This window comes from Mizuhopecten yessoensis, unplaced genomic scaffold, assembly GCF_002113885.1.
Source record: "Mizuhopecten yessoensis strain PY_sf001 unplaced genomic scaffold, ASM211388v2 scaffold8383, whole genome shotgun sequence".
In the NCBI taxonomy this organism is placed as follows: domain Eukaryota; kingdom Metazoa; phylum Mollusca; class Bivalvia; order Pectinida; family Pectinidae; genus Mizuhopecten; species Mizuhopecten yessoensis.
In genome coordinates, this window is record NW_018407520.1 from 228,578 (window position 1) to 252,183 (window position 23,606).

Consider the following 23,606-nt stretch of genomic DNA (forward strand, 5'->3'; position numbering starts at 1 on the left):
AAGTATGCTTTAATCTCTGTAAAGTATTGAAAAAATATAATTATCAAGTATCTCAACACGTTCCTTATTGACACATATTCTACATGTACACGTAGTGGTTTTGCCATACAGTTTATTGTGTGTGATGGTTAATATGACTTCCTAAATGTTAGCGTTTGGAGACAGTGAAAGTGGGAAAGAGAGTATACATAGATTTATATTCATGGTCTAGAAAAAAAATGGCCAAAGACATTGAGTTGTTTAATGTAATAAATAAATTCACAAACGTTTCCTTTTTATATTCGCGTGTAGTTTGTCATTGCATATATGCACTTTATGTAAACATTTGAAAAGGGATATTCGTCTCGTGAATATTCCTTTTTACAGAAAGGTTTGTCCCATTGTTGAGGGAGTGTTTAGCCCCGTACCACCTGTACCGGTCACGGGAGAAGGCTGTGATAAATTGTAAAAACTTGTGCCCCATCCTTTGTTTAATTTTATTGGCAACAAATTTATGTTAAAAGCTAAATAAAATTAAATTCTTAATATTTGCAAGTGTGCAATTACCTTCTGATGATGAATAATTACTGTTCAATAAGTTTGAATACGGAATTAGAAATCATATAACTTGGTTTCATAGTGCGGTAAGAAGTTGCAGTTGCCTGACGGCCCCTCTCTGAGGGCCCCTTTGTAAACCGTTTCATCTCGCTCGCACCACTTGTGTTTGCTGCCTAATCAGGTGACGTTATCGGCGCTATTTTTAGCCGGGCTTTCCCGAACAATTCAAGTGGTCAAACTGGACATTTGGAACGGACTATGAATATGGGGATAGCGAGGTAACATAAGTGGAAGTGCATACAATACATACATTCATTAAAAAAAACGCCTTTTCACGTGATGTCCCTTTAAGCCCTCTCCAAACATAGTAACAAACAGTGGTACAAAAATAGACATAGACATTAGAACACATACAAACACATATAAACAAGTTGGTCTGATCAAATTATTTATCAAATTAGGGTAAACAACTACTAATACCCATTTTTATCATAATTTAATCAAATGGTTTAAATTCTTACCTTTTTATTTTGATACCGAAAAGACTGAAGAGAAAAGAAAATGATTTATTGATGGAGCTGCATAAGTATCCTATCTATCTATCATATCTATATATTATATTTTCCTTCCAGCGCAGTTTACCTGGTTTGGGTTTGTCACTTTCTTTGAGACCAATGGGTCACATCCCTTCCTGTCAAAATATGCAAACATCACTGCTCCTTGCATCACTGCTAGCAGATTGAAAATGATGGATCCACATGTCGCTATTAACTGCATTCTGGAAATTTAAACAATTTATTATATTAAAAAACAGTTCTTGTGAAGACTGTCCAAACCATTCAAACGCACCTTCGAAGTACTATGACACCGAAATGTAGCGACGTGAACAACGGTTGCGGGAAACACAACGCCAGAGGCCAGGCTACGTTTGTATTATATTTCCTTAAGTTGAGATTTCATTAGCTGATGTTTCCTCAAATTTGTCTTGCATAAACATTTCTCATGTAATTTGGCAACGTCCTTAGGTAAGGCATTTTGCGATGGTGTTAGCAGCCCAATTGGGAACTCTTTTTGGTGGAGGTTAATCAACTCTCGGAAACTATAATTTTTCCCGCAAACTGTCAAAGCGCAGCGTAGGGTGAAGGTAAGTTACCAAGTGTTGTTTGCTGATGATAATGATACCGTCGAACGTGTCAGAAACAATTACATGTAAGAAAGATGATAGCAGATTGGACTGAGAAGGAGACATTGGTGCTAAAGGAAAGCCTACGTGAAAGACGGGATGTTTTGTTGGGAGACTGGTAGGGAGTCAGGGGTAGATCAAGGATTTTCAGTTTCACGCAACAGGTAACAAAACGAATCCAGGGACGATAATCCCCTGTCAGAATCGGGATTCCCTTCCCCTCCCCCATAATATGTAAAAATGAATGTCGAATAAGATATAAAATTATACATTTACCCTTTATTATAAGCGGGGGTGGATGTATGATTTGTTTGGAGTTACAGATGTATGTCTGTTTACGCGCAGAACACGCCAGATTGACAGGCAGACATTCTGTGTGCGGGCAAGAGTCCAGGGGTGAAGCCCCGGTTTTGTTGTGGTTGGGGCGCTGGAGCGGAGCTCCATGGAAGCTGTAGAAATAAAAGTAAATAAAAATGTAAAATCATGAATTTCCCGTTTCCCCTGAATTTGTCCTGTTGAAATCGATACAGTTTATATGTAGAGGCAAGCGGGCAAATAACGGCTTGGGCAATGTGCGAAAACATAGTCTAATCGATATAGGTATATATTGATCGAGGCAGAGTCAGAAGTGTTACTAACAGGAAATTTGACAATTAATGAACATATTGTGTACTTACCTTTGCGCTGATTTTACCGTTGGTGTAGCTTTGATACGTTGAAAACTGATTTGACTTAGGGTCATTCCGAATCCGCTAAATATACCTCCTAACATCAGACTCCAAAAGGACTGACGTAGAGTGGGATCCGGATCAAATCTAAACGGAAAGTAATTTCGATTTTGTACATTAGTGTTCCGTGTATTGTTTTACCTCCATCATATTTCATTGGGGCTTTTCTTTTTCTTTTTTTGGGGGGNAACAAAGGTCATACCGTCTAAAATATTTGATTATTTTGTGTGTACTTGGAAAGGGATTAGCGGTAATTCCTTTTAATTGCGATGTTTTAGCGTCTATAGTAACAGCCAAGGTCACTCAAACACGTGCTTCCATGCAGTATATTCATTGTTTTCAAATCCATCATATAAAACTGATAACGGGTAACCAGTTGTTGACATAACCACGAAATACTGAACGTTTATGGCATTAAGCATCATACAACAATTAAATATCGAAATAGAACTCTAGCGCATAAAAAGTGTGCGATGTGGTGCTCTTACATAAACAGATTCATCCGTCCCTTGTCCGTAATGGTTTTCCATGTGGAACCAATGCCTCCTGAGTCCATCGTTCCCTACGCAAATTAGAAGACACATTTATATTTGTTGGAGAAGATGAAGTGTTTTGTTTCACCATTCTTTTAGTTCAAGTTTCCATAATACTTTTAAACATCAGATTATTTTGACGAACTTTCTAAATGCAGATTAAAACAGTATTTTTTGAAGATTCAGTCCCATATGAAAGATGCTTTATATAGAAATAAATTGATTTTATAACCTCACCTTGATAATAATGGTTACCATACCAGCTGTCATGGAAATTGCTTGAATGACGTCTGACCAAACAACTGCTTGAAACCCACCCTGGTTAAACAATGAAAGAAAATATTTCTTTTAAAGGTTCACTTTTCCTCTTTTCACGAAAGACATTCTTATTTTGTTCAAGTACATTATGTTGCAATCATGCAAGTATCTAAGAAACCACCCCTGCCAACACATATACATTACACACATAGAGTGCACATCATTGCGATAAAGCGGATATGGTGCCAACTTTAAAGGGCTACGCAACTGAAATATACAATACTAAAGGCACCCTACACAGTTTTCCACTACGCAACAGTATACTGTCAACTCAATGAGAGAGAAAAAGAGAATGAGCCCCTCTGTTAGAACCGGAAGGCAAACTACCAATCAAGGACACGTTACACACTATTCGAAGTCATGTTAAATAGAACAACCCCGATTAATGTTAATTATACCAGAGTTAAAGGTAGTGATACAGTGCACGTTTTATGTTACGGTTATCGTTAAGGATTCTTTAGGAGTTGTTTTACATTTATGATTTGAACCCTGTGACCTCAAAAGAAGACTTTTTTTAAACGTTTTTTTTTTACCGCTGTGCCACTGAGTAAGTCAGACAGTTTGTTCACATATGTTTGCACTCTCAGGAACACGCTGTTGACTGGTTGGTTGTACATGGTTTAATATCCTATCAACAGCTAAGGTCATTTAAAGACGTGCCTTCATGTGTGTTGTGATGCGTACATGTATGTACGTGTGCCGAAGACAGGCTATGTTCTTGAATTCGCCCTTTGTGTTAACGTGAATCTGGTTTTTGTTCTTCGGAAGATGTCGTTTTAAATTTTAGACATACAATTGAATTGACCCCTGTGACCTCACAAAATTCATAACTCTAGACAATTTGGTTCTTCAAGAAACTGATTTGAACTTTTTGACATATTTGACCCCTGTGACATTAAAAGAAAGTAAAAGTCATTTTTCATTCAAAAACTTTGGTTCAGCTCCATCGAAATTCTATGGTTTTCGGTTCTTCTTCAGAAGTAGTTACCACGAAAGTTCATTTTTGTTCACAAACTTTGTTAGGCTCTATCATAAAAATCTACCAGCCATATATCATAATTCTAGGCTTTTTTGTTCTTCAGAAGTTGTTTAAAGTTTTAGACGTATTTGATCATTGTGGTATGGAAAGAAGGTAATTTTCATTCGCAACATTGTTTGGGCTCTATACGAATAATCTATCAGTCTTTATATCACATTGTAAGAAGTTGAGATTTTAGAAATACTCGGCTTCTGTGACCTTGAAAATAGGTCAAAGTAACTTTTAGGGGCTCTGTTCAAGGAAATACCAGCCTTTCAGTTCCGCAGAATAAGGATTTTTAAGTTTTATACATATCCAAATTCTATGACCTTGATAGTTGGTCAAGATCGTTTTTATTCGCAAGTTTGCATGGCTACATCAGGGTACTAACCAACATAATATCATGACCTCCGGGAGATGTGAGCTAAAATGGTAAACAGTGATATTTGATATGAAGATACAGATATGTTAACTTTAACACTTACAAGCAGCGTGTAAATGACAACTACTGCCATCAGCACCACTACAGAAATCCATACTGGAATATCGGTAACTGAAAGATGAATAAAAGACATCGTTCAGGTTCGGTTAATGGATTTATCATTCGATCAGATAAACGTATCACACACATACTTGTGATTGCACAAGATTTTGTAATATTTTGTAATAGATAAAACATGCAAACAATCCATTGCACTGCATCGTACTAGAGAGAATAGGGTAATCTATATATCAAATACCAGAAAGATCTCTTCAGTACTTTCTGAAAAATAGCGATAACAAATGACTTACATGTATCTGTTGCAGTAAGGCCGCTTACCCCAATAAACCGAACTCCCTGAGGTTAGCTCCATGAAGTATTGATCCTCGTCACCTTTAGATCAAATGTTTAGCTTAAGAAGAAATTTCATTTTAGATTTGTGCACTATTTGCTCCTTTGTTGCCCCTCCCCGAGTGGTTGACTACTTACTAGCTTGGATTGTGATTGTAGGTACAAACAGAACGGTTCCAAGGTAGTTCACCTGCATAAGAATGACAAAGTTAACATGGCATAAAAATGTTCGATTATTCAAAGGGTAACTGAAACTTAGATATGCAATCACTCACACACGATATTAAACAGACTTCTCGCTCAAAAACACTTTTTCGACTGTTAACATCTTCCCTGTATAATACAAGGCAACACATACATACAATCAGACTGATTGTTGTTGAATTGTTTTGGAAGGTGAATATGACTTTATCACATGATGTACTGTTTTATCCAGTGACCATACCAATGACATATGTTTTGCGTATTAACCAATGTAATATGACATATTAGCCTCATTAAAATAGGATAAAATCCCTAAATCCCTGTGGTAGAAGAACGATTATACAGGTTTTACTTCTATTTCCCCTATCGGGCCCCGCCCCTCTGCCTCGGGGGTGGGGGGGNAAGTTGACGGACGGACGACGGACGCTGCGGTTAGGCATAAGCTTATCATGGTCCTTCGGACCAGGTGAGCTAAACATCTTAGACTCGTTTCATAAATATCATGACATTTACCTGTTAGACGAGTATAGTAGCGAGGTCATTATTCAAACCCACCGAGAGATATACGAGGTGTTATTACTTTTCGATAATTAATAATTTTCGAGTTTTAATGGTCACCGTACAGTATACAATTCGGGTTTTTTTTCGATCACAAGCCTATCATTGGGTTAACGTTTAAGTTTAATCAATATGACTAGGAAAATGTATCACTTTCATTTGTGTGATATTAAAGGCGGAATTATAGGTATATAGATCCGTTATTAACAGAATTTTAAATGTTGGTTGTTGGCAATATATTTCTTTTTACCTTGTTAAATGGTTTTGCAACTGGTAATGTCACAAGGCATGGACATTAAATATAGGATTTACTCTATGTAGCAGCAGGAATAAGATGCTGATAGCTTAATATTTTTGCTGAAATTATTATTCATTATTTATTAAACATCATGTAATGAGTTGGTTGACGTCTAGAAAGTAGAAAGTCTACTTACGTAGAAAAACAGCGTCAAAATAGTTCCAAAAAGCCTGACCACTCTAGAGTGAAATCGCAGCTCTAGGTACTGAAATATACAAAGTGAAATATAATCTTCACAATAAGTCAACTTTTGGCGCAATTGACAATGCATTATATATGGTAATAACAGACAACAATGGACTCGTAGAACTTATTCAAAATGTAATTGATTCATTGTCTACGGTTTATCGTCCGAATAACAGCAAAGCTCATTTACGGCCTGGGGACAAAACACATTGCTTCCTCACTGGGCGAACGTTCAACATTAAATGCTTCCTCACTGGGCGAACGTTCAACAGTAAATGTTTCCTCACTGGGCGAACGTTCAACAGTAAATGTTTTCTCACTGGGCGAACGTTCAACATTAAATGCTTCCTCACTGGGCGAACGTTCAACATTAAATGCTTCCTCACTGGGCGAACGTTCAACAGTAAAAGTTTCCTCACTGGGCGAACGTTCAACAGTAAAAGTTTCCTCACTGGGCGAACGTTCAACAGTAAATGTGTTCTCACTGGGCGAACGTTCAACATTAAATGCTTCCTCACTGGGCGAACGTTCAACAGCAAATGTTTCCTCACTGGGCGAACGTTCAACAGTAAAAGTTTCCTCACTGGGCGAACGTTCAACAGTAAAAGTTTCCTCACTGGGCGAACGTTCAACAGTAAATGTTTCCTCACTGGGCGAACGTTCAACATTAAATGCTTCCTCACTGGGCGAACGTTCAACATTAAAGCCAAACGTAGGGTATTGCCAAACTATTCGCTAAGAATTAAAAGGGAGTTAGAAATAGAAAAACAGCTAACGATCCCAAATATTAAAATGGCCAAATATTACTTCCGAAATGAAGGGCACAAAAGCAAATTCCTAATTCTGCAGGGGTTCCCACCTTAGTCGCCTCTTACGATACACTGTAGAAGCAGGTGTATGCTTTTTCTCGATCCCCGACCTGCAGGGATGAAATAGCTCATTGGATGCTAATTATGTGTATAATGTAGTTTACGTTTAATTCTATGTCAAATACACCAACATACCCTGTCCCTTGTACACATGCACGCATGAACAACACACGTGAAAGCATGCCTTTAAATAACCTTAGCCGTTGATAGGACGTTAAACCACGCACAACCAAGCAATCACTATGACATTGTACCTACGAATCTATTGATTCTCACTGGTGGACTAACATCGTAACATCTGTTGCCTAAGGTCTAAACAGAATTTAACTGATATTGTTATCTAGTGATTTTATCGCAACACTCATACAAAATGTGTTTGTGTGAAGGATCCATGTGTCTCTACATGCACGACAGTGTTTCTGTATGATAATGTTTAGGATTTCCAGACATCTTATCTTATTGATAAACTTGATATTCTGAATCAAATTTGTGTAGCGATTCATACCAGATGCAATTAATATGTATTGATTTAAGTAGAGGGATGTGAATGATATTTTATGAAATGTCTTTCATGGATATTTAATTAAAATCCTGATCCTTATCAAATATTGATATTGTTCATTTAAACGTCAGAGCAGTAAGCACTAGAACTGACCTTATGGAAACAGAACTCAATTCAAATGCCATTATTTGCATTACATAATCACATTTAAGTGAATGCATACCTGATTGTGATATTGAAATAAAATATCATCCTGGGAAACCTTTAGAAACTTGGATTAAATGGTATGGGGGAGGTATAGTTTTTTACTGTAAAGACACTATTTTTTCTACAAAATAAAAGATCAGGCAATAGATGATACACGTATAAAAAAAACTATTGTGGCTAGAACTTACTACAAATGATAATCACAAATGTCTGCTAGGCTGTTGGTATAGACAACCCGACTCTTACTTAGACTACTGGCAAAAATTAGAAAGCACTTTAGTACAAGCTATATATTCTTCCCTGGATATTATAATATCCATTTTGTTATTCCATCCACATGATTTACTTCTATTTCCTCTACTACACCTGGTATAGAACTTCCTGATGGGAAAGTGGAAGATCCTCCCTTTTCCTTTCAAATATTATAGCAATCCATCCGGATGTTAGTGGTCAGATGTCTTGTATTGATGAATTTACTGTCCAGACTGTGCTATACACAAGGTAGTTAAAACCGCGTCTTTTTATTTCCACCGAGATCACTTTTTAATAAAAGTCTTTGAACTGGGTTAATACCAGATGTATGGGAGCTAGCTAATGTGAATGCAATATGTAAGAGAAGTGGAAAGGAAAGTGACAAAAAATCATTTACAAGTATCTGTAAAACTATCTAGTGTTTCTCTTTAAATTATTATGCAATTAATTTCAGGTTTAAAAACGGTTAATCTGCCAGCCAGTGACCAGTTGTAGTGGGCCTAAGTGTAACCATGGACTGTGCGGTCTACACACTGTACCATCTGGCTAGTCCATAATTAATTATCTTTTGCTAAAATGTAAATGATTTGATTCAAGGACTAACTATATTTCCATCCTATATTAATATACTGGAGCTGCTGATCTATATAAACTTATTTATGGTAATTCAAAGTAATCATTAATGGTTGAATACATTGACCCCTTAATTAAAGTTTCCCAATCCCTTTGATTATTTGCCATCCTTGTAAATAAAATATGTTTTGGGGTGTTTCTTAATATACGGCGATAGATCGGATCGTTTTGCCATTCATGTGTAGCAGTACGGATTGTTCGGGTGTGTATAGGCCTATGCTGGTATGTATGTGTGCATGCAAGTTAATATCAGGGTTTGCATGTGGATCGGTGATTGTGTGAGGGCGTGAATGAATTGAAAGCTGTATTAAATTCCTTGTGCCTGTTATTTATGTATTACTGTCGCTGGGATTTGTGACTGTCACTCGTGTCGTCCATGTTGTTTATTTACTTTCCTATTTCCGTCACTGTCCAGAAGCTAGACCTTAGCTGATTGGCTCACGACTCCAACGTGTTAACTTGGCTGTCATTGGCTGCCGGTTAGTATAAACACGGCAATACACGTGCAAATCTTCAGTTAGGTAGTAGCTCTGAGAGCTGAATCTATCTTGTCTGTCCTTCTCCTAATGGGTCTGTTTTTATAAGGTGGGTGTGAATGTACAACGTTACTTGTGTTTGTGTATGTCCCGGGCGAAGCCAAGTAGCTGACCCGCTATGTTAATGATGTGTCCCAGCGGTGGCCGTAGGTAGGGGCCCTCGTCGTGTTCTTGTGTACATGTTTGTTTACTTCTATCTTCTGTAATAAAGTTTATTAAATGTTATTAGGGACTTGTTCATTTGTACGCTAGGAACCACATGGAACCCTAGACTAGAACCTGGGCTGACTTATACGATGACTGAGGTCACTCCTCCTACACATGTAACGAACATATGACTACGCCTCACACAACGACAAAAGCTGCCTATATTAGACCAATTCAAGGCAAAAATTAGTATGTGCCCTATATTCAAACTTTGTTCTGAATAATAAGTACAGTGTATTTCAAAGTTGTTTTGAAAATGTAATTTGACGATAACCTGTTACTTGAAATGTTAAATTCTAGTCGCAGTAATATTTAACAATTTCGCTACGCACTTGTGTATGCTGATTCCAATATTGTCTCATTGTGTTTGTTTTGGTGTATTAGGTTTTTGCATTGTCTCTTGGTATTGTCATTTGACCGAATATGACTTTATTGTTGCTTGGCTGTTAAGCAATATACTAACAAATAAATCAATTTTGTTTTATTTTATTGCTTGTTTGTGTACGTTTAGTCAACTAGAACACAACTGGTGTGGAGACCAAGCTAGAAGGTTAACAATATACCCTGCCCCTGCTTGACCTGTGGCCTGATAACTTGGTATTTTCACTATTTTCATAATCAGTGACCTCGATTGGTTTGGTTTTATTTTGTTTAACGTCCAATGAGCAACAGCTAAGGTCAATGACGACCTTGGGGCAGTAATAACGATACTTGGGGCAGTAATAACGATACTTGGGGCAGGAATAACGATACTTGGAGCAGTAATAACGATACTTGGAGCAGTAATAACGATACTTGGGGCAGTAATAACGATACTTGGAGTAGTAATAACGATACTTGAACTTGTAAAATGTTTTACGCAAACCCATCTTAAAAACCACAAGATTCAACATATTTAACGTTAGTGTTCTTAATAGGTCTTACCTCAACTCTGCCGTAGCATTAATTAGCGACAAAAGGTACTGATAACATTGAGTATGGATTGGGTTTCCCTTTATGTTTCAAAACATTGCTTTATGTTTTCTAGATTAAAAGTACTGAGAAAGAAATGTGCAAGCAAACAGAGTGTCTTCATCACGTGTTTGATATCACCACGGATCCTCTGTCTCGCTGGTGGGAGCGATATGTTTGGTTTGAAGCTATATTAGGTTTCGGCTCCAAATGGTTGATACAGAGGGGGCGATTCGTTGGGCTTTTTTTGGTTTGAAGCTATATTGGGTTCCGGCTTCATATGTTTGATGTTTCTGTGTTATTAATATATGATAATTTACATTCAGTTGATCTTAACAATATGATTTAAAATTTTAACAACCAATTCGCCATTGATGAATTTTGGCATCAATATCTTTAAACAAATTTAGTTCAAGTTTTATGTGTTTCTTTTTGTGAGCGTCTTAATTATGTTTTGCTTGTTCAAAACTGGCTGATATTGTCGATGGGCCGTAAAAATATAGATATTCCTAAAGTGATAAAACTGGTGAAAGTGGACATCTGCCATCTCTCCATCGATTGTGTTAACTTTCGTTATGCTATTAAATGTATGTATAATCGGTACCTGCCCGATTCAAAGAGTGTTTTGTTCATAAAATAGCCTCTTAAAATGACATAAATGTACAAATAGACACATATTCATCTTACCTCGTATAAGCTGTTCACGTTGAGACTTTTCAATGACGGTATCAGTAAGTAACAATTCAATACGTCAGCAATACTTTTCCCGATTATAAACATATACCACTGCATGCCATACATATACACTTCCGCTGGCACTCCAAGCATCATGATGCCTGACTCAAACGAAACGATCATGGACATTGCGACTGGAAGAACAGACATATGTCCGTCGCCATGTATGAACTGTGCTGTGGACTTGCGGCGTCCCATCCTTCGAGATTTGAACAGGCCAACACCAAGCGAGGCAATAAGTACAATCAGGAGTATCACATAATCAGAAGGATCCAAAACGGCCATTCCTTGGTGGAGTTTTTCGATCAGTTGATGTAGTGAAGTAGTCCTTGTGCGTCCTAGTTATGAGAATAAATAAATAATGTAATGTTACAAATACGAGAGAAGACAAACTTTAATCTTAAAGCTTTAGGCATAATTAAATAATATGCATAGTAAGGCTTCCTTTAAGGATATTCAATACAGGTAACGACGCTAGGCTATTCTTAAGAATACTCAATACACAGTAACGACGCTTGATTATCTTTAAGAATACTCAATACACAGTAACGACGCTAGGCTATCTTTAAGGATATTCAATACAGGTAACGACGCTTGGCTATCTTTAAGGATAGTCAATACATGTAACGACGATAGGCTATCTTTAAGGATATTCAATACATGTAACGACGCTAGGCTATCTTTAAGGATATTCAATACATGTAACGACGCTAGATTATCTTTAAGATATTCAATACAGGTAACGCCGCTAGATTATCTTTAAGGATATTCAATACAGGTAACGACGCTAGGCTTTCTTTAATGATACTCAATACAGGTAACGACGCTAGGCTATCTTTAATGATACTCAATACACAGTAACGACGCTTGGCTATCTTTAATGATACTCAATACACAGTGCACAGTAACGACGCTAGGTTTTCTTTAATGATACTCAATACAGGTAACGACGCTAGGCTATCTTTAAGGATATTCAATACATGTAACGACGCTAGGCTATCTTTAAGGATATTCCATACAGGTAACGCCGCTAGATTATCTTTAAGATATTCAATACAGGTAACGACGCTAGGCTATCTTTAAAGGTACTCAATACAAAGTAACGACACTAGACTATCTTTAAAGATACTCAATACACAATAACGACCCATTAAGCGGTTACCCTGCACGGGCAGACAGTTGTCGATGATGACCACTGCATGTTTTATCGAAAACTAAAACTTTGAACCGCAATTACTGGTTAACTCGGTGTCGGAATACCCTGTACTTGATGCCTTTAGCTTTGTATTTCGGTAAGGTGGCACTCTAAAATTGGCATCAATACACACCAACATGCCGTAGTTTGTAAAGGAGGTCTGTTAATGTATAATGCATATCCCCTTTGCAATGAGGAAGGATATTATTATTTGTATGCCCCCCTCCATAAAATGGAGGAAGGGCATATATTGTTGCCCATGTCCGTCCCGTCCCGTCCCATCCATGAGCGGGGGTATTGATGTCTTACAGAAATTTTCTAGTTACATTCTTAACGAACAATCAACACAGGGGGTCATTCGGCCCAAACATAAGTAAATCAACATGTTAAAGGAAATGACAGCAAACGAGCATGAAGACAAGAAAACGGTCCATATGGCCTTAGCTGTAGCGAAGATAAAACCCCAAAAAATGTAAACATAATGCTAAACCAGTGTAGGTTCTTATTCAATTGACTTGGATTAGACATAATTCATACCAAATAAGCCCCTGTTATTAAAACTTTCCACAGTTATTTGATAACTATCACTGTTTCGGATGCAAGAAACGTCTCGAGATCTTGAAAGGACGAAATTAGCCTCTCATGTAACTAAACGAAAATCTAATAGAAATTTTGAATTGAATAACCATATTTATTGTTTTATTTTATACGAGCGAAAAATTAAATAATTTCCAAACTTTGTTTTGCTTACATAGGTTTACTTATCGTTGAAACAGCTAAACTTATATGAAAATGGTCATTTTGTGAGACGTCACTGAAAAGAAAGCGAAGAAGATCTGATTGAGAAAGGAAAAGATACATATTCTAAAATTTCGTCTATATCAAACTTTTCACTAAACCCGTTCTATCATGTCAAATGATGGTCAAACAAATCGAACGGTCCTAAAAATGTTGTTATTATTGTATTGATATAACAACATCTTGCATGAATGTGGAATGAAACAAGAATCTTGACTTACCTTAGAATAAGATATGCGATTATATTTTCTCTGTTGGCGTTACTGCTTCATCATAGACTTGGCGAGTATGGTTTGAACTGAATCAGTCGATGTTTTATTTGAATATGTATGATGGGGTTATTAAATACAGATGTAGGCGGAGATTCGTATGTAAAATCAAACTACAGCAGAATTGTTGCTTAGGTGTTTGCTATTTGTTCTTACTTATCCACGCCAAATCCAAGGCAAGTCATCTTGGGTTAATGGACGCGTCGTCGAACCAAGGGTGGGTAAGAATTAAAAACTAATTAGAGCTACAAATTTATATATAGGTGTAGCGTATCAAGTTTAATTCCTTTATTATCACTTAAGAACAAGACACTGAACAAACAAAATGAACTAAACAATCGTCCACCCCGTTGTGGGATTCTCTCCGCATAAAAGTGAGATTTGGTACAATTGGTTTATCAATTGGCAGAATGAAAATATCCGGTAGGATCGTATGGAATAAGGAACACTGTAGATAAAAATAATCTAACAATGCGTGTTACACAGTAGAACAGTAAGCGTAAGACAATCAATAATGTGTTTTGCTCCCAGGTAACAGAACAGGTAAATAACATTTTGATGAGTGACCGGAGTTTTCCCTGGCCTGTACCGGACAAAGAGAGCTGATTGATATTAGATACTTTGTTTTGTTGTTGTATTGTTTAACGGCCCATCGACAACGTTAGTCGTTTAGGACCACAACACTGTAAAAAGAGACATTCACGAAAATGAACACATCAAACCAAATCTTAATAGCTTAAAATATGTAAAAGAAATACATCAACATCGAACAAATTGGCTGCACAATATATCATATTTTATTGTAAAGATCAATAGAGTGTAAATAGTCATATATCAATTGCACATAAATTGTACCGAATTATCCTTTCACAGACAGTACATCATAAAATCTGTCGCGTATTTGTTTGAAATCAGCGCATTGAATCATAAAGTGTTTGACTGTAAATGGTTGATCGCATGCATGATAATAAGGCTGGGCTTTCTTACGCAAAATGTACCCATGTGTGATGTAGGTATGGCCTATGAGCAGTCGCGGGAGGACAATTTTCTCTCTGCGGTCTGCTCTACTTGTTGCACATAAACCCACATTAGATTGAATTGCAAATAACTTGCTGTTTAATTCTTCAGACCATTAATTTTGCCAATTTCTTTTAATAAAATTTGTTATACAAGGTTTAAAATCAGAACATGGCAGTTTAATATCTTTTGGTTGTAGGTTAAGGGATGATTTAGCAGCTGTATCTATCTTCTTGCTTTGTATGAGAAAGTTGTTCAAATTCCGATTTTTAATACTTTGTAGTAGTTACAAAGAGTCGGAACAAATTATTGCTTTGTTAATTTTATTATTTTCAATTTCATCTAAAGCCAGACCAACGGTAGTAGCTTCAGCTGTAAAAATAGATGCACTATTTGGTAATCAGCAGGAAAAAGATACATGCGGCTACAACCTTTTACTTCGAATTTAGAGCCGTCCGTATATAAAAGTTTGTGTTTGATTGATTTGATTGTTTGACGTCCTATTAACAGATAAGGTCATTTAAGGACGGCCTCCCCTGTGTGCAAGATGCATGCATGTAGTGTATGTGTGTGTATTTTGGGAGGCTGCGATATGTTCGTGTTTGTCTCCCTGTGATAGCGCGGAACTGATGCCGACTTTATAGTGCTACCTCACTGAAACATACTGCCGAAGACACCCAGCAGGACGCCCCACCCGGTCACATTATACTGACAACGGGCGAACCAGTCGTCCCACTCCTAATTTGCTGAGCGTTAAGCAGGTGTAGAAACTACCATTTTTAAAGACTTTGGTATGTCTCGGCCAGGGGACAGAACCCAAAGCCTTCCTCACAGGGGCGAACGCTCAACAAATGGCCAAAAGTGAGGCATTGTCAAGGGAGACATTAGGAAGAAGAAAGTTATTTAGAAAGGAGAGAAGAGATAAGGTCCCAAATTTAGTCGCCTCTTACGATCATGCAATTGGGGGCAGCAGGTACAATTCTTACGCCCTACCTGCAGGGTCAAAAACACGAAAATCTCGAGATAAACTCGGAAAAAGCGCTCATGTATTGGACCGGGAGAGTGCGAAATTTTTCATAATTGTGTAATTCTCAAACTACTTCAGGCAGCCGTATTGTCCAAGGTGAAATATCTGGTATTATAGCAGTTTCGATTGATGATAGGTCTAAATCCGAATTTTCCAATGGTTTTTGAAGTCGTATTCCACAAGACGGGATCAATTTCTCATTTCGTTCAAAGAGCTGTGTATACTTTGAATAAAAAAAACTGATTGGAAAGCTGGGTTTGATTTTAACTGGTAAGCAAACTGTTGACATCACTAAGTTATGGTTCATTTGCTTCAACGCAGAGGCGTGCGGCTGGTGATGTGCGAAAAGTACCTGAAACGAGACGAAGCCCCTAATGATGAACTAGGTTAAGCATCTGTAAATATGACTTGTGGGCTGACCCATATATAATGGAACCATAGTCAAGCTTCGAACGAATAAGTGAGCGATATAGACCTAGCAGCACATCACGGCTAGCTCCCTAATCTGTATATGATAGTACTCTTAGAATATTTAAAGTTTTTGAGCTTTTATCTTTTAAACATTTGATATGAGTCAAAAGGATTTTTTTTTTGATACCGAATGACCGTTATGAAAACTAAAGTGGACATAAAGTATTTGTCACTTGCATTCGTTTTGGTCTAAAGCTTCCTTTCGCCTGTTTTTTAAACGTTTCGGACGTTTACGTGCATTTTTGGTGGAGTAATGCCCCATTTATTGCCAAATATGGGCATTGGTAGTAAATGCAAGAACTCTTTTTTTATTTTATTTTTATAAATTCCTTTAAATTTGTGACGGTAATGCTAGAAGCAATAATGGTCAACATATATAAAGGTGTTTTTTTCTGTCGAGATTCAACTTTCCACGTTTTGACATATCACACTTTACATAGTAACGCTGTTCATCGTTCTTCCCGTTAAAATGTTTATTTGCTTGTTTACGCGATAACTGAAATAAATATTCTTTAATCTTTTGGTGTCCTCTATTTGGCGGACACAAAAGCAACCAAAATAAATTTGCTGCACCAATTGCAATATTTGGGATCTTTATCTTTCTTTCTACTTCTAACTTCCTTCTATTTCCTAGCGCCTTGCTCGGCAACACCTCACTTTTGGCCTTAATGTTGAGCGTTCGCCCAGGTGAGGAAGGCAATGGGTTCTGTCCCCAGGCAGGGACATAAACATGGTAGTTGGTATTCCCTGCTTAACGTTCAGCATTAAGGGGAATGGCAACAACTGGTTCACCCGTTGTCAGTATAATGTGACCTGGCCGAATGCTGTGCTGGGTGCCTCCGGCATGGTATTTCAGTGAGATAGCACTAAAAAGTCGGCATCAAATCCGCGCTATCACAAGGAGGCAAGCACACAACATACCCGGTCTCCTGCATACACACACGCAAACACTACCTTCATGAAGGCTTAAATGACCTTACCTGTTTATAGGACGGTTACAAAATTAAACCAAACAACACCAAAATATATTTGAACAGTGTTGTTTGTACCGAAATAACTCACATTATTGCTGGGCCGTTGAAAAATAAAAATAAAAACATCTGCTTCACCTTTTAACAAAAACAAAAGGACGTCAAGCTTGTCTGATTGTTCTTCAGTTCCCCAAAAGCTGCTTTTAGGACCTTGTAAAGAATAAATTAAAATATTTCCCTGCTTACATCAAAGTGCAAAAGATATAATTATTCATTATTCACAACAATGAATAATTCGAGCTGAAAACTACGTATTTCGTCTTTTCATCTTCATGATAATCAAAGTTAATATCGATCGTGGATACATTTATGAGACTCCATTTTATACATACCGCCATGTGTGATGACATCTTGCTTTGTCAGATGTAATTAATTGTACGAGTTTGATAGGACTCCCTGGAGACCACACAGCCGGTGCTGCCATTTCGGCGCTCATAGCTAGCATTCAACACTTTTAGCACTACCCAACCACGTACTCGTTTTTAGCCGAGTAGACTGGAACAAGTGGAGTAAAGTATCTTGCTCAAAGATATGCATATATTTTAACGACAGAGTATAAACTTGTTTGTTGCATGCGCTGATACTGAAATACAATCAAAATGATTATTTTCTTGACGTAAATTACTAATAACGGCAGGAAATGAATTTTATAAATGTTTAATGGTGATGTATAATTAATAGAGTATTGCAATATTTTGCCATTAGATTTTCACAGATAACCCGCACCTGTAGATAGAGTACTTCATGTTTAAAGCAACGTACATGTATTTAAATAATACAGAGTTACTAGAAAATACCACCCATATTTATCGTTTACAAAATAGAACCCTACGTTTCACAAGTTGCAAACGAAATACTGTCAAACATCGTATTATTATGGCTGACACAGCTATGAAAGTCGTATATAGAAGCATTTTAGCTCGCCTGGCCCGTTTATTACATGGCGCAGCGTCCTTCGTTCGTCATTTTATTTTCCTTAAAACGCTACAAATCCTGAACGGCTTGGTTGATATTTACCAAATTTGGTCTGGATTATCATTGGCCAAAGGGTTCTCAATTTTGTTTAAACAGTGGGAATTGGCCCCCTGGGGGCAGAGGGGCGGGGCCAATGAGGCAAGTATTCTTCACCAATAGAGTGATTTAACCACATTTATTCTACAACGACAAAGGGGCCATAAATGTGTATAAACGGAGGGTGTGCCCCTGTTTTGGTTTTATTTTTTTACCAAGTACAGCATTCAGCCCGGTCACATTATATTAAAAGAAAGGAAGGATGATATATTATCATTAAACAATGGTAATCTTAACAGTAGAGGGGACAAAATAATATTTTATAGTAGATTAAGATTTCGTTTACATGTATTAACGACATAAAACAGTGTTTTACTGGGCAGATATAAAAGTGGTGATTTGCCAATCTACACTGGTTTGGTTTAATTTAGTTTAACGTCCTATTCACAGCTAAGGTTTGTTTGTTTGTTTGATTTTGTTTAACGTCCTATTAACAGCTAAGGTCTTTTAAGGACGGCCTCCCCTGTGTGCAAGATGCATGCGTGTAGTGTATGTGTGTGTATTTTGGGAGGCTGCGATATGTTCGTGTTTGTCTTCTTGTAATAGCGCGGAACTGATGCCGACTTTATAGTGCTACCTCACTGAAACATACTGCCGAAGACACCCAGCAGGACGCCCCACCCGGTCACATTATACTGACAACGGGCGAACCAGTCGTCCCACTCCTAATTTGCTGAGCGTTAAGCAGGAGTAGAAACTGCCATTTTTAAAGACTTTGGTATGTCTCGGCCAGGGGACAGAACCCAAAGCCTTCCTCACAGGGGCGAACGCTCAACAAATGGCCAAAAGTGAGGCATTGTCAAGGGAGACATTAGGAAAAAGAAAGTTATTTAGAAAGGAGAGAAGAGATAAGGTCCCAAATTTAGTCGCCTCTTACGATCATGCAATTGGGGGCAGCAGGTACAATTCTTACGCCCTACCTGCAGGGTCCTCACAGCTAAGGTTATTGAAGGACGTGCCTCTACGTGTGTATGCAGGAGACAGGGTATGTTTGTGTGCTTGCCTCCTTATGATAGCACGGATATGATGCCGACTTTATAGTACTATCTCAATGAAATACCATGCCAAAGGCACCCAGCACAGAATTCCGCCCGGTCACATTATACTGACAATGGTGAACCAGTTGTTGACGTTCCCCTAAATGCTGAACGTTATGCAGTGAATAACAACTACCATTTTGAAGGACTTTTGTATGTCCCTGCCTGAGAACATAACCCATATGCCTTCCTCACGCCCAACATTAATGACAAACGTGAGGTATTGCCAAGCAAGGCGCTAGAAATTGAAAGGTAGTTAGACGAAGAAAGATAAAGATCCCAAATATTGCAATAGGTGCAGCAGATTTATTTTGGTCGCTTATGTATACCACAACAAATAAGGGACACAAAAGCAAATCCCCAATTTTGCAGTTCGAGCGCGACAAAAAGGCAACTCAAACTCATTCATGCGTCTGACGCCGTAGTGGATAAGATGAGTTTGTAGTTAGTTGAAGTACAATATAATCATAAAACTTATTGGTATATGTCAGTTAGCTGTATGTCTGTTGTTTTTGTGATCCGTTTGACCAAATAATAGGGGTTTAATATCCGACTCCAGTTACTCAACGGTGGAACCAGACAAGGCTCATTCGACAGGACTACCTGATAAATCCCTTTTTTTGTATTATAGTTATGCGTTTCGACATTGAATTTCTGTATTCAACATGTGTTTATCAGTTGAGGTTGGCTAAATCTTACAGCAGAGAACACAACATACTAGTTCACACAAAACAACAAGAGTACCGCGGGGCGGTACAATATACGCCCGTCGAATGCCATATAGTTTATATACTTTCTTACATTGAAATAAGATCTGCATCATTCTAAGAGTGGTTAGCTGACATGCTATAAAAAATGTAGGAGATCTCCGGACAAAAAATCAAATAAAGAAATGAACAAAGAGCAATAACTTTTGCAAAAATCGTCGAATCAAAATTCTTTTAAGGGAGACACAACTTCATATTATGATTATAATGTATACCAAGTTTCAAAGAGATCCGTTGAACAATGTAGGAGATTGCCGGACAAAAATAAATACTGAAATAAACAAAGGGCAATAACTTTTGCAAAGAATGTTGAATCAAAATTCTTTTCAATGAAAAACAACAACATAGCATGATTATTCAGTCTACTGAGTTTCAAAGAAATCCGTCAAAAAACTTTTGGAAAAAAAATCGAATTCAAATTCTTTTAAAGGAGACACAACTTCATATCATGATTATAGTGTATACCAAGAGATCGGTCGAAAAATGTAGGAGGAGATTGCCGGACAAACAAAAGTTTACGCCGGACGGACGGACAATACTTCCGTCAAGTTTGACGGGCTTTGAATTTGACTGGCGTGTAAAAAGGACTAAGGTGTGCCAATATCCAGAGCAGACATGCTGTGTCCAAGTCCTATCAGCTGTGGATAGAATACTCAAAAGAGCTAGAGCATTAAATGCTGACCAAGGTTAGTTGGGACAGGTACTCATATTTCCTCTGTTCAGTGGTACCTTGGATTCGCCAGGCGTCTTAACCTAGAATTCGAACAATGGAAGGACTGGAGTATGTATCAGATGGACGCCAAGAATACACCACAACCACAGCCAATCGACAAAAAGGATGTGGATTGGATAAGGAAATTACGAACTAGCAACATAATCTGACACAAATAGTGACGCTTAATTGTTTCATCTACAAGCACATTGTAATGAATGTGTAACGTTGAGTGTGCTTGTACTGAGAGCGTGTCGTTCGATCAGCTGTTGTTTGTTTACATCCGAATCCCCTATGGATTGGGACATTAATTTAAACAAAACTTGTGTGAATCATCGTCCAGGAGCAGTACAGATCGTTAAATTAGACATTATTATTCAATTACATGGCATCAATTAGTCATTTAACTATACTCTTAATTTTATGTGAATTTGTACAGTTTCAATGCAGTGCATCACTATCCGTGACCGCCGACATTTTGTTTCCACAATTCCTTATATGGAAATGGGGAAGCACTAAATTGTATAAAAGGCGGTGCAAACTTCTGCACAGTAGCTTATTCATCCCGGCATTGTATTATATTCTTGCGCCTTTCTAACTAGTTTCACCAGGAGTTATCTCCCTTGTTTTAATAAACATAACTTATAAGGTTGGTGTTCAACTAAGAGTCTATTGTACTCTTACATTTATTACAAGATATTTGGTTTTAACCTTGTAATAGAGAAATTGATGCCTTCATCAATTTCCATAACTTTTAGTGTTAGAGTCTATTCAATTCATTGTTAGTAATTATAGTAATTTACTATATAAGAGTCTATTGTACTCTTACTTTTATTACAAGATCTTTGGTTGAAATCTTGTAATAGAGAAATTGATGCTTTCCATAATTATCAAGTTATTGTAACAATTATAGATCTTAATTATAAGTGTCTAATGTTCTCTTATATTTATAACAAGATATTCGGTTTGTAATCTTGTAATAGAGAAATTGATGCTTTCCATAATTATCAAGTTATTGTAACAATTATAGATCTTAATTATAAGTGTCTAATGTTCTCTTATATTCATTACAAGATATTTGGTTTGTAATCTTGCAATAGAGAAATTGATGCTTTTGTGATTTTCAGTTAGAGTTATTACCTTTTGAACAAAAGTTAAGTAAACGTTTCTTGGAATCTCAATTTGTGTTGATTTCTCTTTAATTACTGATGATTAGCGAAGTTTGATCAAAACCAATATTACCAGAATCTTTTATTAATTACTTGGAATGAATATGACATTATTTCTGTATGTATGTTTCATTTCAACAAAATTTTATTTCATTTAGAAAAAGGATTGAACAACAGGCATAGCCTATATAAGTTCTATCCGAAAGTAACAATGAGTCTATAAATATATATATATATGTAATATAATATAGTATGTTGTTATTTTGAAATTTCAAAGTTGATTATTTTAAGTATGAAACGTAAAATGTTTAAATATGATATATGAGTTTGGAAGTTACGACAATATTTGTTGTTATAATATATGAAATAGTGTATTCACTACGTTTTCCAAAATTATAATTATTTAATCCAGCATCCATGACAGGATTCCCTCCACTCATGGGATACAGACCAAAAATGTCCACATTGTCTTATCAGCCACTGGTCATCCACCAGTTTTGGGGCCAGTCATGGATACTGCATTCTGATTTTCACAATTAAGATAATTTGGCAGATTTTGAAGTGTTGGTGGATTCAAATCTTGTAGGGATTTGTTAATAAGTAGGTAATCAAGGATTTTACATCCTTTTTAGAAATTTTGTTACTATATGAATGACAAAAACGAGTAAACAGAAAGATGCAAACTGAGGTTTTGAATTGTTCCACCATTATGAGATTGTCCTTACTTAGTAATTATTCTATCACATAAAACAACACTATGCAATCATTATGATGAATGATACATAGCATACAAAACATACAAAATATATGCCTATCAGATCAAAAGGGGGAAAGGCGGCCATAGGAAAAGGAAAGGGTGATGATGACACACAATGTTTATGATGTAGAAGCACAGTCGTAACTGATGGTTTTCATATTTAAGAGACATAATATCAAATCAGAAATATTTAATGTATTATATATGTGGAAATCTATGTGTAGCTCCGACAAACTCAGCAGAACATTCAAATATATTTACATTGGTTTGTTCATCACAATCACCACAGCCAGATAGAAGTACATCCACGGTGTAGTGATTGTGATTAACATCAAATAATTTATCCTTGAGGGTTTTACGTGGTTCATCATACTTATTACAAATGAGAAAAGAATGATGTACTGTTTCATGGGCATTACCACAGGTACAAGTTGGTGATTCAGTAAGATGGTCTCTGTAGATCAAAACCAAGGTTACTTGAAGAATTTCGAATTTCGAATTACTTTGAATGGATATGACATTATTTCTGTATGTATGTTGCAAAATACTTATTGTTAATTGAATAAATGTGATGATTATGCAAATGACCTGTACCTTGAGTTCCTAAAAATGGTTTCCTCATATAGCATGCTAATACCAGTGGTTTAGGGTTGGTTGTGTTAAAACTACAGAAGATATCAAGTGGCATTCTAGACAGCAGAACAAGGTAAGAACACCTCTGCAATATACTAGAAGCTCCTGCTAAGGCTACTCTGGTGGCTGTTTTGTAATCAGTGGCAAGTACGGTACCGGTAAATGAACGGCTTGGAGACGCCAGAAGCTCCTGAATAAGGGGTCGCCTGAGAAGGCTACTCTGGTAATCCAAGCCCGTGACTGATCTGGTACATGTGTGCTGTGCTGTGGAGTGTGGACAGTGACATGTTACCTTGGAGCTGCCTGTGATCAGCTCAGCGAGAAGGTACCCAGGTATGGCTTTGCTACCCGAGCTGATCACTAAC

At 37.1% G+C, this 23,606-nt stretch overlaps 1 protein-coding gene across 1 annotated transcript in view; it reads right to left on the reverse strand.

Moving 5' to 3' along the window:
* The window catches only part of LOC110455812 (sodium-coupled monocarboxylate transporter 1-like), a 21,613-nt gene extending 10,208 nt beyond the window's left edge, over nucleotides 1–11,405 (reverse strand). Inside the window, exons 1-8 of the mRNA XM_021506197.1 lie at nucleotides 11,240–11,405; nucleotides 6,346–6,414; nucleotides 5,288–5,339; nucleotides 4,803–4,870; nucleotides 3,219–3,299; nucleotides 2,937–3,010; nucleotides 2,398–2,535; nucleotides 1,180–1,315 (exon numbers count right to left, since the gene is read on the reverse strand). Coding sequence (XP_021361872.1) covers nucleotides 1,180–1,315; nucleotides 2,398–2,535; nucleotides 2,937–3,010; nucleotides 3,219–3,299; nucleotides 4,803–4,870; nucleotides 5,288–5,339; nucleotides 6,346–6,414; nucleotides 11,240–11,383 — 762 coding nt within the window. The 5' untranslated portion in view covers nucleotides 11,384–11,405. The remainder of the gene's footprint in view (nucleotides 1–1,179; nucleotides 1,316–2,397; nucleotides 2,536–2,936; nucleotides 3,011–3,218; nucleotides 3,300–4,802; nucleotides 4,871–5,287; nucleotides 5,340–6,345; nucleotides 6,415–11,239) is intronic.
* Between the last annotated feature and the right edge of the window lie 12,201 nt (nucleotides 11,406–23,606).